Here is a 14,811-nt window from a genome sequence, read left to right as displayed (position 1 = left end):
GATGTTTTGGGGCTGTCGTTGGGCAACACCGACTTTTAACTCCCTCCGCAGATTTTCTATGGGGTTGAGATCTGGAGACTGGCTACACCACTCCAGGACCTTGAAATGCTTCTTACGAAGCCACTTCTTTGTTGCCCCGGCTGTGTGTTTGGGATCATTGTCATGCTGAAAGACCCAGCCACATCTCATTTTCAATGCCCTTGCTGATGGAAGGAGATTTTCACTCAAAATCTCTCGATACATGGCCCCATTCATTCTTTCCTTTACAAAGATCAGTCGTCCTAGTCCCTTTGCAGAAAAACAGCCTCAAAGCATGATGTTTCCACCCTCATGCTTCACAGTGGGTATGGTGTTCCTCGGATGCAATTCAGTATTCTTTCTCCTCCAAACACGAGAACCTGTGTTTCTACCAAAAAGTTCTATTTTGGTTTCATCTGACCATAACACATTCTCCCAGTCCTCTTCTGGATCATCCAAATGCTCTCTAGCGAACCGCAGACGGGCCTGGACGTGTACTGGCTTCAGCAGGGGGACACGTCTGGCAGTGCAAGATTTGAGTCCCTGGCGGCGCATTGTGTTACTAATAGTAGCCTTTGTTACTGTGGTCCCAGCTCTCTGTAAGTCATTCACTAGGTCCCCCCGTGTAGTTCTGGGATTTTTGCTCACCGTTCTTGTTATCATTTTGACGCCATGGGGTGTGATCTTGCATGGAGCCCCAGATTGAGGGAGATTATCAGTGGTCTTGTATGTCTTCCATTTTCTAATAATTGCTCCCACAGTTGATTTCTTTACACCAAGCGTTTTACCTATTGCAGATTCAGTCTTCCCAGCCTGGTGCAGGTCTTCAATTTTGTCTCTGGAGTCCTTCGACAACTCTTTGGTCTTGGCCATAGTGGAGTTTGGAGTGTGACGGACTGAGATGTGGACAGGTCTTTTATTCCGATAATGAGTTAAAACAGGTGCCATTAATACAGGTACCGAGTGGAGCCTCGTTAGACCTCGTTAGAAGTTAGACCTCTTAAACAGCCAAGAAATCTTGCTTGTTTGTAGGTGACCAAATACTTATTTTCGACTCTGATTTGGAAATAATTTCTTTAAAATCAAGCAATGTGATTTTCTGTTTTTTTTTCCACATTCTGTCTCTCATGGTTGACGTTTACCCATGTTGACAATTACAGGCCTCTCTAATCTTTTCAAGTAGGAGAACTTGCACAACTGGTGGTTGACTAAACACTTATTTGCCCCACTGTATTAGACGTGGGACTCTTGGGGCACCTAAGGATTCGATTACGAGTACGTTTCAGAGGCTACGATTCCATTCTAAATGGATTACTGATGTCTCCCCCTGCACCCCCCCCTCCAAACTCACTCACACAAAAATCCTCTCAGGCTTAAACTACTATTTCAGTATCAAGTTAACAGTTCAACACAGTACATAAAATACTCAAGCCCCCATTCTGTATCAGCAGCTTTAAACTACATTCAATTAATTTAATGTTGTGACTCAACTGTTAAAGTTGTTAAAATTGCTCCCATTATTCCATAATTTCCCTTCTGTTTACTTTCGACATGTAAAGGTTTTAAACTGTTTCATCATTTAAAGATGGCTTCAAGTCAAGATTTTGCCGATTTAGGAGTATTTTAGATAAAAAGTTAATTAGGTCTGCTCGGAAGGTTCGCTACAACAGCCTACCAGAGAAGTCTACTGCTTAAAGATGGCTCCTGTTTTCTAACCGCGGTGAGTCTGTCATTTTGCATCTAGTTTTCTATACATATGCAAACGCCGGCGAGTCTTATCATTTCGCATCTAGTTTTCAATAGATGTGATATCTACGGTAGCATTATGTGGGCGTAGTTTGTAGCAGCTGTCGGCGGCAGTCAGGTATTATATATGTACTGTACATAGAAATATATATATTAGGGCTGTCAAACGATTAAAATTTTTAATCGAGTTAATTACAGCTTAAAAATTAATTAATCGTAATTAATCACAATTAATCGCAATTCAAACCATCTATAAAATATGCCATATTTTTCTGTAAATTATATATATTCTGTAAAATAAATTGTTGGAATGGAAAGATATAAGACACAAGATGGATATATATACATTCAACATACGGTATATAAGGACTGTAGTGGGCATTTCACTCTACTGTCATTTAAATCTGTCTATGCTGTCCTCACTCCGAAGCGTCTACTTTTTCCAAAGCTAGACAGCTAGTGAACGACGCCTTAATAATCAGACTTCTTCCTTTTTCATCTGATTTATTAATAAAATGGCCTCAAACCATTGTCCTCTTTAGACCGTCGTAAAACTACAAAAAAAAGTACACAAGCATTGCATTAGCAACAACGTTAGCTTAGCACGCTATACAGTTCACTAAACATAAACAAAAAGCGTCTCATACAAAAAATATAACATTTCGCTTACTAACATAATATGTACATTCTTTACAACAACCATACTTACGAACAAATCTTGTCCAAGGATCATATAAGCACAACATTATCAGCCCGAGATGTCGTGCAGCCATAATGAACTGGCAAGAAAACAATAAACCATGTCGCAAAGCGACCACAAGAGTTCGCTGTTGGACAGCACAAAAAGCCTTGCTGTAAAACTTACCAAAAGGCAGAATACTGTCTGAGCGGGACATGTGCGTTAATTGCGTCAAATATTTTAACGTGATTAATTTAAAAAATTAATCACCGTGCGTTAACGCGATAATTTTGACAGCCCTAATGTGTGTGTGTGTATATATATATATATATATATATATATATATATATATACAGTGCCTTGCAAAAGTTTTCGGCCCCCTTGAACCTTGCAACCTTTCGCCACATTTCAGGCTTCAAACATAAAGATATAAAATTTTAATTTTTTGTCAAGAATCAACAACAAGTGGGACACAATCGTGAAGTGGAACAAAATTTATTGGATAATTTAAACTTTTTTAACAAATAAAAAACTGAAAAGTGGGGCGTGCAATATTATTCGGCCCCCTTGCGTTAATACTTTGTAGCGCCACCTTTTGCTCCAATTACAGCTGCAAGTCGCTTGGGGTATGTTTCTATCAGTTTTGCACATCGAGAGACTGACATTCTTGCCCATTCTTCCTTGCAAAACAGCTCGAGCTCAGTGAGGTTGGATGGAGAGTGTTTGTGAACAGCAGTCTTCAGCTCTTTCCACAGATTCTCGATTGGATTCAGGTCTGGACTTTGACTTGGCCATTCTAACACCTGGATACGTTTATTTTTGAACCATTCCATTGTAGATTTGGCTTTATGTTTTGGATCATTCTCCTGTTGGAAGATAAATCTCCATCCCAGTCTCAGGTCTTGTGCAGATACCAACAGGTTTTCTTCCAGAATGTTCCTGTATTTGGCTGCATCCATCTTCCCGTCAATTTTAACCATCTTCCCTGTCCCTGCTGAAAAAAAGCAGGCCCAAACCATGATGCTGCCACCACCATGTTTGACAGTGGCGATGGTGTGTTCAGGGTGATGAGCTGTGTTGCTTTTACGCCAAACATATCGTTTTGCATTGTGGCCAAATAGTTCAATTTTGGTTTCATCTGACCAGAGCACCTTCTTCCACATGTTTGGTGTGTCTCCCAGGTGGCTTGTAGCAAACTTTAAACGAGACTTTTTATGGATATCTTTGAGAAAAGGCTTTCTTCTTGCCACTTTTCCATAAAGGCCAGATTTGTGCAGTGTACGACTGGTTGTTGTCCTATGGACAGACTCTCCCACCTCAGCTGTAGATCTATGCAGTTCATCCAGAGTGATCATGGGCCTCTTGGCTGCATCTCTGATCAGTTTTCTCCTTGTTTGAGAAGAAAGTTTGGAAGGACGGCCGGGTCTTGGTAGATTTGCAGTGGTCTGATGCTCCTTCCATTTCAATATGATGGCTTGCACAGTGCTCCTTGAGATGTTTAAAGCTTGGGAAATCTTTTTGTATCCAAATCCGGCTTTAAACTTCTCCACAACAGTATCTCGGACCTGCCTGGTGTGTTCCTTGGTTTTCATAATGCTCTCTGCACTTTGAACAGAACCCTGAGACTATCACAGAGCAGGTGCATTTATACGGAGACTTGATTACACACAGGTGGATTCTATTTATCATCATCGGTCATTTAGGACAACATTGGATCATTCAGAGATCCTCACTGAACTTCTGGAGTGAGTTTGCTGCACTGAAAGTAAGGGGGCCGAATAATATTGCACGCCCCACTTTTCAGTTTTTTATTTGTTAAAAAAGTTTAAATTATCCAATAAATGTTGTTCCACTTCACGGTTGTGTCCCACTTGTTGTTGATTCTTGACAAAAAAATTAAATTTCATATCTTTATGTTTGAAGCCTGAAATGTGGCGAAAGGTTGCAAGATTCAAGGGGGCCGAATACTTTTGCAAGGCACTGTATATATATGTATATATATATATATATATATATATATATATATATATAAGGTATTTTTCAGACTATAAGTCACACATCAGTATAAGTCGCACCAACCAAAAAATGGGCAATGAAGAGGAAAAACACAACGTCGCACTGGAGTGAGTCGCATTTTTGGGGAAATTTATTGGATAAAATCCAACACCAAGAACAGACATGGGCAAGGCAATTTAAAATAAGTGTACGGTCTGCTAACGTTGCATAACATATAAGCAACGAACTGAGAACGTGCCCGTTATGGTAACATAACATAGCTATTAAGAGTTATTCAGATAACCATAACATAAAAAACATGCTAACAAGCAAAAATGATATAATAATGTGTGAATAATTTTACACATAAGTCGCTCTAGATTATGCCAAACTATGGGGAAAAAATTTAACCTCCAAACAGATTCACTTGCCTCATAAACGGTTAAGGTTTTATATTTTTCAGCAAGTTAATGTCGAGTCAAGTCCAAACCAATATGGCAGGTGTCCTTTCAAACATTACATGTTACAAGAGGTCTACTGATATAACGGCTGGGTGATATATCTGGCCGATACATGGACTTTTTTCCCCAAAATAAATTGATCTGGCATCTGTGTGGGCAACTGGCCGCCGCTGACTGATGGTAGGACCCCGGAAGCACTCTGCAGCAGGCTAAGGACGTGCTGCTATAGGCTTCAGGCTTGCCTGTTTTGTAAATATTGAAAGATTTCTCGCATGAGAGAATATGCAATGTTGCTTTAGCCTTTAAAGCAGTAATGTGAAGTAATTTCTTCACATGCCAAATAGGGTCACAAGTAAAGTAATTAAACATTGTCCAACAAATAAAGCATGAAAAAATAATTTATATGTTGTATATTTGACAAAATAATCGCGTTTCCGAAGTTCGAGCCTGGAAGGGGACGAACCCGGAAGTGATATGTCACACCGGGAACGCGATGGCACCTCCATACATACGGCCCCCATACAAAGCCCTTCAAACAATGATTCAAACAGCGATATAAGCGATAGATCAAGCGCAAGGCAGGAGATCCAAGTTTTTGAAGAGTTGGGGGAAGAAGAGGAGATTGGAATTTTATGTTATTAGCCAGACGCTAATCAGGATGCAAACAATGTGCCTAGACTTCCTGACATGGAATGGATACAAGACCCATCGAGATTACAACATTGGTAAGATATAGGCTGTTATTATTTTCATGATTTGAAGATGCAGAAATTTACACATAATTTTATGTTTTTGTCTATCTGATGACATTGTTAAAAAAAATAATAATCAGACTTCATGTTCATTTTGGCAGATCCGGCAGCTCTCGTGCATATAAAATAATAATATAAAAACATTGGGGGAAAGAAGGAGATGAGTCGGTGTTATATTTTGACCAAGTGACCCACACGACACCTTTATTGGCTTTTACAACTTTACTCAACGTCTTGCCAAGTGACTCTGAACAACAACTTTTCTCTCTTTTAGTGAAGGAGTAAGGCACAAACAATAACACATCTAAATGACATGCGTACACTCAACTGGTGAACTCCCGTATTACAACTAAATAATATCCACTATATCAGTCGCCGATGGCTTTCTCCACTTTATTGTGGCAACAATAAGAAAACAAAGTGGCATCTAATGGCGTGAGGAAATGTAGTTTTTTCACACAAGCGAACAGATTACAAAGCACCACTTCAGTGTTGTCCCGAGACTACATTTCCTATGATTCACTGTGTGGCCTGCGCGCTCGCTGATTCGCTGCCAGGCATTAAAAGCAACACTTGTCACCTGTCAGCGGCTCTCGCGAAGCAGCAAAACACAAACTAGAAGGCAAACAAGCGATCACCGTGAAAGAATCGGCGAACCGTACAAATGCAATGCGATGCTTGAAGCATGAAGGTGGAAATACATAATACAAATACAAATAAATGTGCACAAACTCACTGGCGGTGTGTGTCTCTTACTGCAACGTGACCGTGAATTACCGCGACGCCGACCCGCTTATGTGCACATCCACACCCCTTTCCCGATTGACAGTGGATTTAACCCTTTCGGACAAGATCGAAGATGACGCACAATTTAAACACGCTTAACCTAGCGAACGCAACAACAACTATGATCGGGGATTGCCACGAGTCAACTTTAGGCTAACGTCGCTAGCTTATACTGTTCATCCCACAACAGTTGGCAGCTCTGCTTTGACAAAGTCATCAGTCATCTATCCAAAAATCACACTTACTTTTTGGCAAATCCTTGATCATAAGCAGACCGGTTAAGGAAGCAGGCATCTTCGAAGTGTTTGCAGCAGAGAACACTACTCGATGATGGCGTGAAATTCATTCGCTTCGTGCGAACGAAAGATGTCCATTTACGTGCCCTGCTATCCTTTGGCCACTCATACAACTTTTCGTTTGAGTGAGAACAAAACATCGCCACACACCGCTGTGGCATCTTACCGAGAAGCAATGCAACAAACAATACTGTTCTATGGCGGACTTCCCTCGCACTTCCCGGTGTGACGTAATTTCCGAAGATTGCCGAAGAAAAGCATTTTCGTTGTCAAGGGCGTTGCTATGGGTTAAACAAAGAATCTGGAAGGGTTGCATTAAAAAAAATAATGAAAATATGCTTATAATTGTTTAGCCATTGATATTATTCAAAAACATGGTTGGCCAACCTTAGTTCACATTTCCCCTTTAAAGGTGTTTACTGAGTGATCCTTATACTCTAAATGTAACTCGTAGCAATAGCATAGCATTCCCCTTACTATTATCCTTAGCATGGCTCGACTCCTCTTAAACTGTTACTCTCACTTGTTTATATCTCGTCGTGACATACTGGTAGGTTTAACTATTTGAAAAATATGTACTGTTCTTGCTGAGTGTGTATAATCATAAAAAGAAATGTTGCGTTCATTGGTTTGCTAGCACTAGACCGAATTAATTCCTTAAGTCTCAGGTCATCATTATAAATTTGAAGCTGCTAAAGAATTTTTTTTTCAAACTGCCTGTCATAATCTATGTAGTTAAAAAAAAAAAAAAAAAGGTATAACGGCATCAAATATCTGCTTACAAAATCTGCTTTGGATATCAGCAGTCAGCTGAAAATTTTTAGATATCGGTATCGGCATCTGCATTTGAAAATCCCATATTAGTTGACCTCTACATGTTACCAAGTGAAATGTAACTTTTGTGGCAGAATTATTATTTATTTTAATAATATTGTGGTTGGGTTAATGAAATTTTGTGTTTTTTGTGTGTTAGGTTTAGGGGGTTTTTTTGTTTTGTTTTGCAGCTCTACCTATTATGGACAACATGTCCACCAATTTTCTTGCTGAAACAAGCTAATTTCAGTGGCTGAAATTTCACAAAAATATTCCCCAAATATACATTTATTACTTGGTTTTACAGCATTTACATTTATCGATTGTGTTTTCACAGGGAGGAAGTACGTGAGAACTGCGTACGATGGAGAAAGAGGTTCTCTTTTGTGTCCAAAATGAGTGCAAACCCGCACACGGGCGTGCTGGACCCGTCTGTCTGCCGGGTGTCTGTCAGGAAGGTAAATAAACAACACAAAATGCAAACGTTTTACGTTTATCCTTTCATGTTGCTTTCAAAATCAACATTATTCTACCGTTCTGTAGGATATTCGGCCTCAGAGGTAGTATCAGAATGTGAGTAATAAAACAGGCTCTTTAGTTAACGTTTCCTTCCTTGTTTTTTTTTCCACAGGAGCTGAAAGGTGGGAAAGCATTCACGAAGGTAAGACATTCACCGGCGGTCAGTGACCTCAAATACGGGAATAACACACTCGACCGGCATCCTGCTGCCATGTGTCGTTTCCCTTAAATCGCTAAATTTAGTTGACTTCCCTCCTCGGAAGTGGAGCTTCCTCGCACCTCGAAGAAAAACAGAAGCTGCCGGAAAAACCAGGAGACTCGCCGAATGAAATATGGTCACCTTTCGTTTGGGTGTCTGGACAAATTAAAGAAACAATGTGACTGCGGTAGTGCTGCAAGGATTAATTGATTAACTCAAGTAATTCGATTAGAAAAAAGATTTTCAATCAAATTTTGCTGCTTCGAGTATTTGTTTAAGTGGCGTTGTGATGATTTGTTTTGAAAATGTTTGCATGTAGTTTTATTGATTTGGGTGGATACACTGCCATCTAGTAGCAACAGTGAATATGACATAACTTATTTCACATGGCTGAATCCACCTGCTCCCTGTAAAGACCAACATAAGCTAAGTTTTGTTAGAGCTAATATTTTTTTTAATGCATTCATAATTTAGTTTATAGGTATATTTAGCAGTTTTCTGTGGGAATATGTGTTTGAACCATTTTTAGGACCATTGTTTAAAAAAAAAAAAAAAAAAAAAAACATTAGCATTTTATCTCATTTAAGCCAGCGGACTTTGCCTATGTAGGTTAGCCAATTGTTCTTTTGTTGTACTTAGATCCTCATTTATTTATTTATTTATTTATTTTATACAATTTGAGGCTCAGCTCAGGTATTTTTTATGTTCCTTATCTGCTTACTCGAGTACTCAAACTAACTAGTTCATCGATTAATCGACTACTAAAATAATTGATCTGTTGAATGTTGTGAATATTTAGATCAAATAGATTGTAATTGTAATAAAATTACAAAATTGAGCAATCACAAATTTAAATAATGAATTCTCAAAAGCCTTGGTAAGATTGAATTTACTGTATCTTAATGCATGAATTCTGCCTGTCTTTAGCTCATTGGCTGCCATTGACGGCGCTAGCCCCAACGGCACTGAGACATGAGCATTCAGTCATTCCTCGCAGTTTAAATGAATTGTTTGTTGCAGCATAAAAGCATAAATATTATACTATTATATTAATCAAACCCATAAATAAACCAAATAATGAACCGTACGAGCACTGTGAGAGAGCATACTTCCAGCAGCCAAATTGAAAGCATCGCCATATTTCTGACCTCTTTGACCTTTCACACTTTCGCATCTCATCATATTAACTACCCACCAAGTTTGAGTTTTATTGGCTCGTCCGCGATCAGGTTTTTGCAAAATTCCTATTCTGACCTCTTTTGACCTTTTACCTCATTACTTCGGAATTTAATCACCTCTTCCATTTCATATTACAAACATATCCTGCCTGTTCGATAATAAGTTGGAAAGTAATCTATTTATTCATTCTTGACTTGAATTGAACACAAACATACAGGCAGACGGAACTGAATACATAACCATACCGGTTTGCTCATATTTTGGATGGGAATTTCAAAATGATACGGCGTACAGTAAAAAAAAAAAAAGAAAAATGGAAAAACACGGAAGTCAAGACAAAAATTAATAAACATATTGTAAAATCTACAAGGACAACGCCAACTTTGTTAGGGTTTTCAATGGTTTATTTGCACCCGAGAGCACAAACATGACTGCTGTCAGCCAGAGCCAACACCATCAAAACTAACATACACAGACCCCTTACAAGCCTGAGTTATGCTACTGCGTTGCGGTGACAGCGAAGCGACTACGGCGTCAATGAGCATTCGATAGTTATGCGCCGTTGTTCTGTAATTCACCAAGCCACTATAGGGATGTGGCATTGTCTTTGTAGGGTTTTGGGGGACTTTTGATGACTTCTAGTTTTCTTCCGGTTACACTGCTATGCTAAAATGCCAACGGAGATAAAACGCTTCAATGTGAATCTTCAGCTCATCAAAATTGAACAAGAAATGTTGATCATACAAATGTCGAGGCGCAGGCGACGCAGAAGACCGTTTGGGAGGCGGTCTGTCGGACTGTTGTTGCCGTCACAATACGAATTCTAGCCTTGGGTGGAAGCCAGCAAGCTGTGGCGGCTAGCTTCAAACTGGCGTCGAGCACTGTGTCCAGTGTTTTGGCCGAGGTCTGCTCAGAATTGTGGACAGCCCTTCAGACGATTTTTTTGCCGTGCCCTAAACCAACCAGCCAGTGGGAAGCCATACCAGATTTCTGGCAGCTATGTAACCAAACTGCGTTGTAAGCCTTGATGGTAAACATGTTATCATCAAAGCACCTAGGCACTCTCAATCGGTGATGATGTATCAAGTGTGTGAACTGTCTAGTTGAAAATTTAAAAAATTTGACACCAAACCTGTGCTCTAATCTTCATATACCTGAAATTTGACAAGTAAATAAGTCGCAGACTCACAGCAAACATATGTACACAATAAATAATGACGTGCACCAACCAACAATACGACAAAGTGATAAAAAGCTGGTAGTTCCACTAAGTCACCGCTTCATGTGCCCATTCGATTCCGAACACACACATACTTGTCTCGATGGTTCTACCATTTTTTATTCAATCGCTAGCTGACCTGCAGCCCCGTATTTTCAGCAATGTCCTCTCTTGAATTGCTTGCCATTTGGCAATCTTCATAATGTCTTGACGAGACATTGTAGAAGTTGTCGTACTTGCTCTTTGTTGATACTCTTGTCTGCTTGGTCCATTTTTCGTGTAGCAAAATAATGACTGACAATGGCGGGGATTTCGCGCTGAACCGCAAACAATAGTCTGAGCGGACCAATCACAGTCCATTTCCACCACTTTACACGCGTTGACACGACGTGAAGTCAGAAAATTGTGAAGGAACACGAAAGGCTGCGGCGCGGGGTCGTAAATTGGGTCTGCCTTGACTACGCAGGTCTGCCGCAGGAGCATAACTCGGCCTTAACACTCCCGGAAACTCACACACCTATTCCACTCTCTCCAGTCACATGGTGTGTTTAGGGACAGCATGTAACACACAAAGCTCCACACATCAACTGTGTTTCTAGACTTAACAATTGCAACGGCATGCATTTTTTTGGTTTTACAAACGATTTTTTAGTAGTAAAAACATATTACATTTCGTAGATACATATGAAATCCATCCGCATAACCTCCACCTTAGGTCACATCTACTAGCGGAGGTCATTAAACACTAATAATAATTTTAAAAGATGAAGAAAAAATTACAAATGCAGTACATTTACACACCAATGCACCTTGTAAACAGAAGCGCCTTATAATCCACAAAAGCGCTGATTCTTTTCCGTCATGAAATTGCGATTCAACTCCTCGCATCTCTCCTCAGCTGGGCTTCGCGGATCTAAACATGGCTGAGTTTGCGGGCTCGGGGTCAACAGTGCGTTGCTGCCTTCTGGAGGGCTACGACACCAAGAACACGCGACAGGATAACTCCATTCTCAAGGTTAGCCTCTCTTAGCGTCGTGTGTTTGCTCAGGAACTTAACTGTGTGTACGTTTGTGTGTTTAAAGGTAATCATTGGGATGACCCTCCTGTCTGGAGACCCCTGTTTTAAAACGTGAGTAACACTTATGACCAAATCATAAGAAATACGCTGATGATTTGCTGACTGCCCTACGGGACTTTTTATCCTGACATGTTTTCATTTTTGGTTTCTTTCGCCCTTCAGTCCGGCCAGCACGGCCAAGAGCATCTCCATCCCAGGACGTGAGCACACCCTGCAGCTGGACTGCAAGGGGGAGGGAACCAAGACAGAAGCCGGGCCCACCGGGGGGATTTCTCTCGGCCGGACGCCCAAACATCGACCTTCCATCGTTAGCTCGGGTACACGTTAACACTACAGCTAATACTTGAACTGATAACTGAATTTAGACAACAAACAAGACTTGAGTGAATCAATTTCAATAACAAAAACTTGTAAGCACAAATATAGATTTTCAAAAGGTGGTTAAATGTATACAATTTTAAAAGTTATGTGCAGCAAATACCAGCAATGTAGATAAAAATTTGTACATCTGAACAAAACTGATACATTTAGCCAGCATTTATTTTCATGTACAAATCTAGACAAGGAAAGCATACAAATACAGGTTTAGAAAGCAAAACTTATAAGTTTAATTGGAAAAAAAACTTTTCAGGGTGCATTTAGACAACATAAAAATGTTGAAAGTAAGGGATTTCGAAGGACAATGCAGTTTACGAAGCACTCCTCAAATGTCACAAACACACGACAGCCCCTGGTCGAGGTTCTCAAAAATTGCTCCGGGTTTGCAGTTTGCAAGTGCAGCCTCTTTTGAAAATTTAAATGTGGAGATCGCTAAATCTTAATTTACAACACTCTTGCATCAATGGACAATGCAATAGTTAGGCATTTTCTGGCAGAAGCTCAACCTGTGACAGTCCAAGTCGACAGTTTTTCTCCATCCCGTCCTGCATGTGACCTGATCTCCGAAAACTGCAGAGAGTACCCGATTGCAACATTTGAATTTTCATTTGTAACTGACGACCCGTGAGAATGATAAATAAATGCGTACAATAACACTATCCCATTGTATTATTTCAAAACAGGTTGCTAACCGTCATGTGCTATTGTTTAGCCACAACTGTATTCATTACCTTATTCATCCTTCACGCTGGAAACAGAAATGTTGTTTAATCCATCTGCAGGCGACTGGGAGAGTAATTTTTGATTGATTGACGATCTTACGACACTGCGAGTGTGCACCGGTCCTTATGGAAAATGCAGTGTTCATTAAGGCAAAACACTACTGCTTTTGTCCACCGGCGTCACTAAAATCAACCAAAACTGAAAAATTACCAAGTGTTTCTTCAAGGTTTTACCTTGAGTGTCAAGCTTTTTAAATTTTTTTAAATTGTGTCAGGTCTTTTGGAAGATTCCGAAGCGAATCCAAGTGCGCCCTCAGAACTGTTCCAGTCTGGACACTCTCGTAACTCCAGCTACGCCAGCCAGCACAGCAAAATCTCAGGTTTTCCCTCCACCCAAAACCAGAATAAGCCTTAAGCTTAATATGTAGCTTTAGCTTGCTCCTCTCATGTTCCGCAGGCTACAGCACCGAGCACTCTTGCTCCTCCAGCCTGTCGGACTTGACCCACCGCAGGAATACTTCTACCGGCAGCAGCGCCTCCGGAGGCCTGGGGGGCTTCGCTACCGACACTCCCACAGATGCAGAAAAAGAAGCGGGGCGCTCGGATAGACCCCCACGACCTCCCAGGCCGCTCCTGCCCAATAGCAGGCCTCTCAGGTATACATCCGCCACACATTTTATACATCAAAAGTGACCCCAAATCTGTAATTTGGTCAATTTTAGAAAAAAAAAATAAAGAAAGAAAGAAACATGCTTATTTCAATAAATTTGCAGTGTTTTCCCATTTTTGTAATCAAAAGATTAAAAAATGTATATATATTTTCTGTTTTCCCCTTACAGTTATCCCTCACTTATTGCTCTTAATGGGGACCAGAACCCACCACGTAAAGTGAATAAACGTGAAACAATGTCACCCCCCCATCTTTAAAATACATTTTTTGTGTACATGTTATCATTTGAATAGTAAAGAATAGTTTGAATAATGTCAAAAAAATATTAATAACAGAAAAATAACACATAAAATAATGTATAAATTATATAAATATTCACTGTACATTCATTCTCTCATATTTTGCCTGTGTGTGTGTGTATAAGTGTATATACATACGTAGATGTAAATAAAGTGTACATAAATATGTTTTTAGGATTTGTTTTATTCTTGGAAAAAGATTTAAAAAGTTGCTATGCACTGAAGGTGCAAAAGGAGAACAGTCAAGTAGCGAGGGATCTCTATTTTTAAAAACTTTTTTTTAAAAATTGGATAACATTTGCTATTGGAATATTTGCTATTAAGAGGCTAAAATTGGGTATTTGGACAATTTTTAAGTCAACAATGTCTCTAAAAGATGTATCAACCGTCAAATTAGCACTGATAGATGAGCATTATCAGCCAGTCTTCCCACTTATAATGAATTAGATGTCTATCGTCAATGGCAGGCAATGAATTGAATACTATGAAACTGAAAATAATGATAATCTTTACAGTTTTATTGAGGTATATTTACATTCGTATAATTTCAGTAATTTTATTTTTATTTAAAATTTCATTTATTCATTTAAAATAGTAATAATAAAAAAAAAATACAATTCTAATAAATAATAAAGTGTTTTTTAATATGATTCTAATTGAGACCTGGTGTCTAGATCTACATGACATTTGAGTCATGTCCATGTATGTAGACGGCAAGTCTTTATGAGGTTAATGTTTTTGTAATTACCAAAAGTCACTTGCCCTGGAAAGGGTTAAACCAAAACTGATTATTTTATTTTTTAATCTCTGTTGCAGGAGAAAGCCAGACTCTGTGGAGAATCAGCCATCTTGGGTGGATGACACCCGCATGGACGCTGATGACATTGTGGAAAAGATTGTCCAGAGCCAAAACTTTGAGGACGTCAACAACACTGAAGGTGGATCACTTAAACCGGTGCTGCTCGATTATTTTTTGTTACACCCCCCAACGAAGATGTAAAC

The 14,811-nt window shown here is 39.6% G+C and overlaps 1 protein-coding gene across 1 annotated transcript in view; it reads left to right on the top strand.

Moving 5' to 3' along the window:
- The window catches only part of LOC130913227 (early estrogen-induced gene 1 protein-like), a 41,622-nt gene that overhangs the window by 23,899 nt on the left and 2,912 nt on the right, over positions 1-14,811 (top strand). The window contains exons 3-10 of the mRNA XM_057831670.1: positions 7,884-8,004; positions 8,178-8,207; positions 11,561-11,677; positions 11,745-11,791; positions 11,903-12,057; positions 13,116-13,220; positions 13,298-13,496; positions 14,626-14,747. Of these exons, the coding sequence (XP_057687653.1) occupies positions 7,884-8,004; positions 8,178-8,207; positions 11,561-11,677; positions 11,745-11,791; positions 11,903-12,057; positions 13,116-13,220; positions 13,298-13,496; positions 14,626-14,747 (896 nt within the window). The remainder of the gene's footprint in view (positions 1-7,883; positions 8,005-8,177; positions 8,208-11,560; positions 11,678-11,744; positions 11,792-11,902; positions 12,058-13,115; positions 13,221-13,297; positions 13,497-14,625; positions 14,748-14,811) is intronic.

The sequence above is a fragment of the Corythoichthys intestinalis genome, chromosome 3 (genome assembly GCF_030265065.1).
Source record: "Corythoichthys intestinalis isolate RoL2023-P3 chromosome 3, ASM3026506v1, whole genome shotgun sequence".
In the NCBI taxonomy this organism is placed as follows: domain Eukaryota; kingdom Metazoa; phylum Chordata; class Actinopteri; order Syngnathiformes; family Syngnathidae; genus Corythoichthys; species Corythoichthys intestinalis.
The sequence above is the reverse complement of the archived record's forward strand: the minus strand, read 5'-3'. Positions and strand labels throughout refer to the sequence as shown.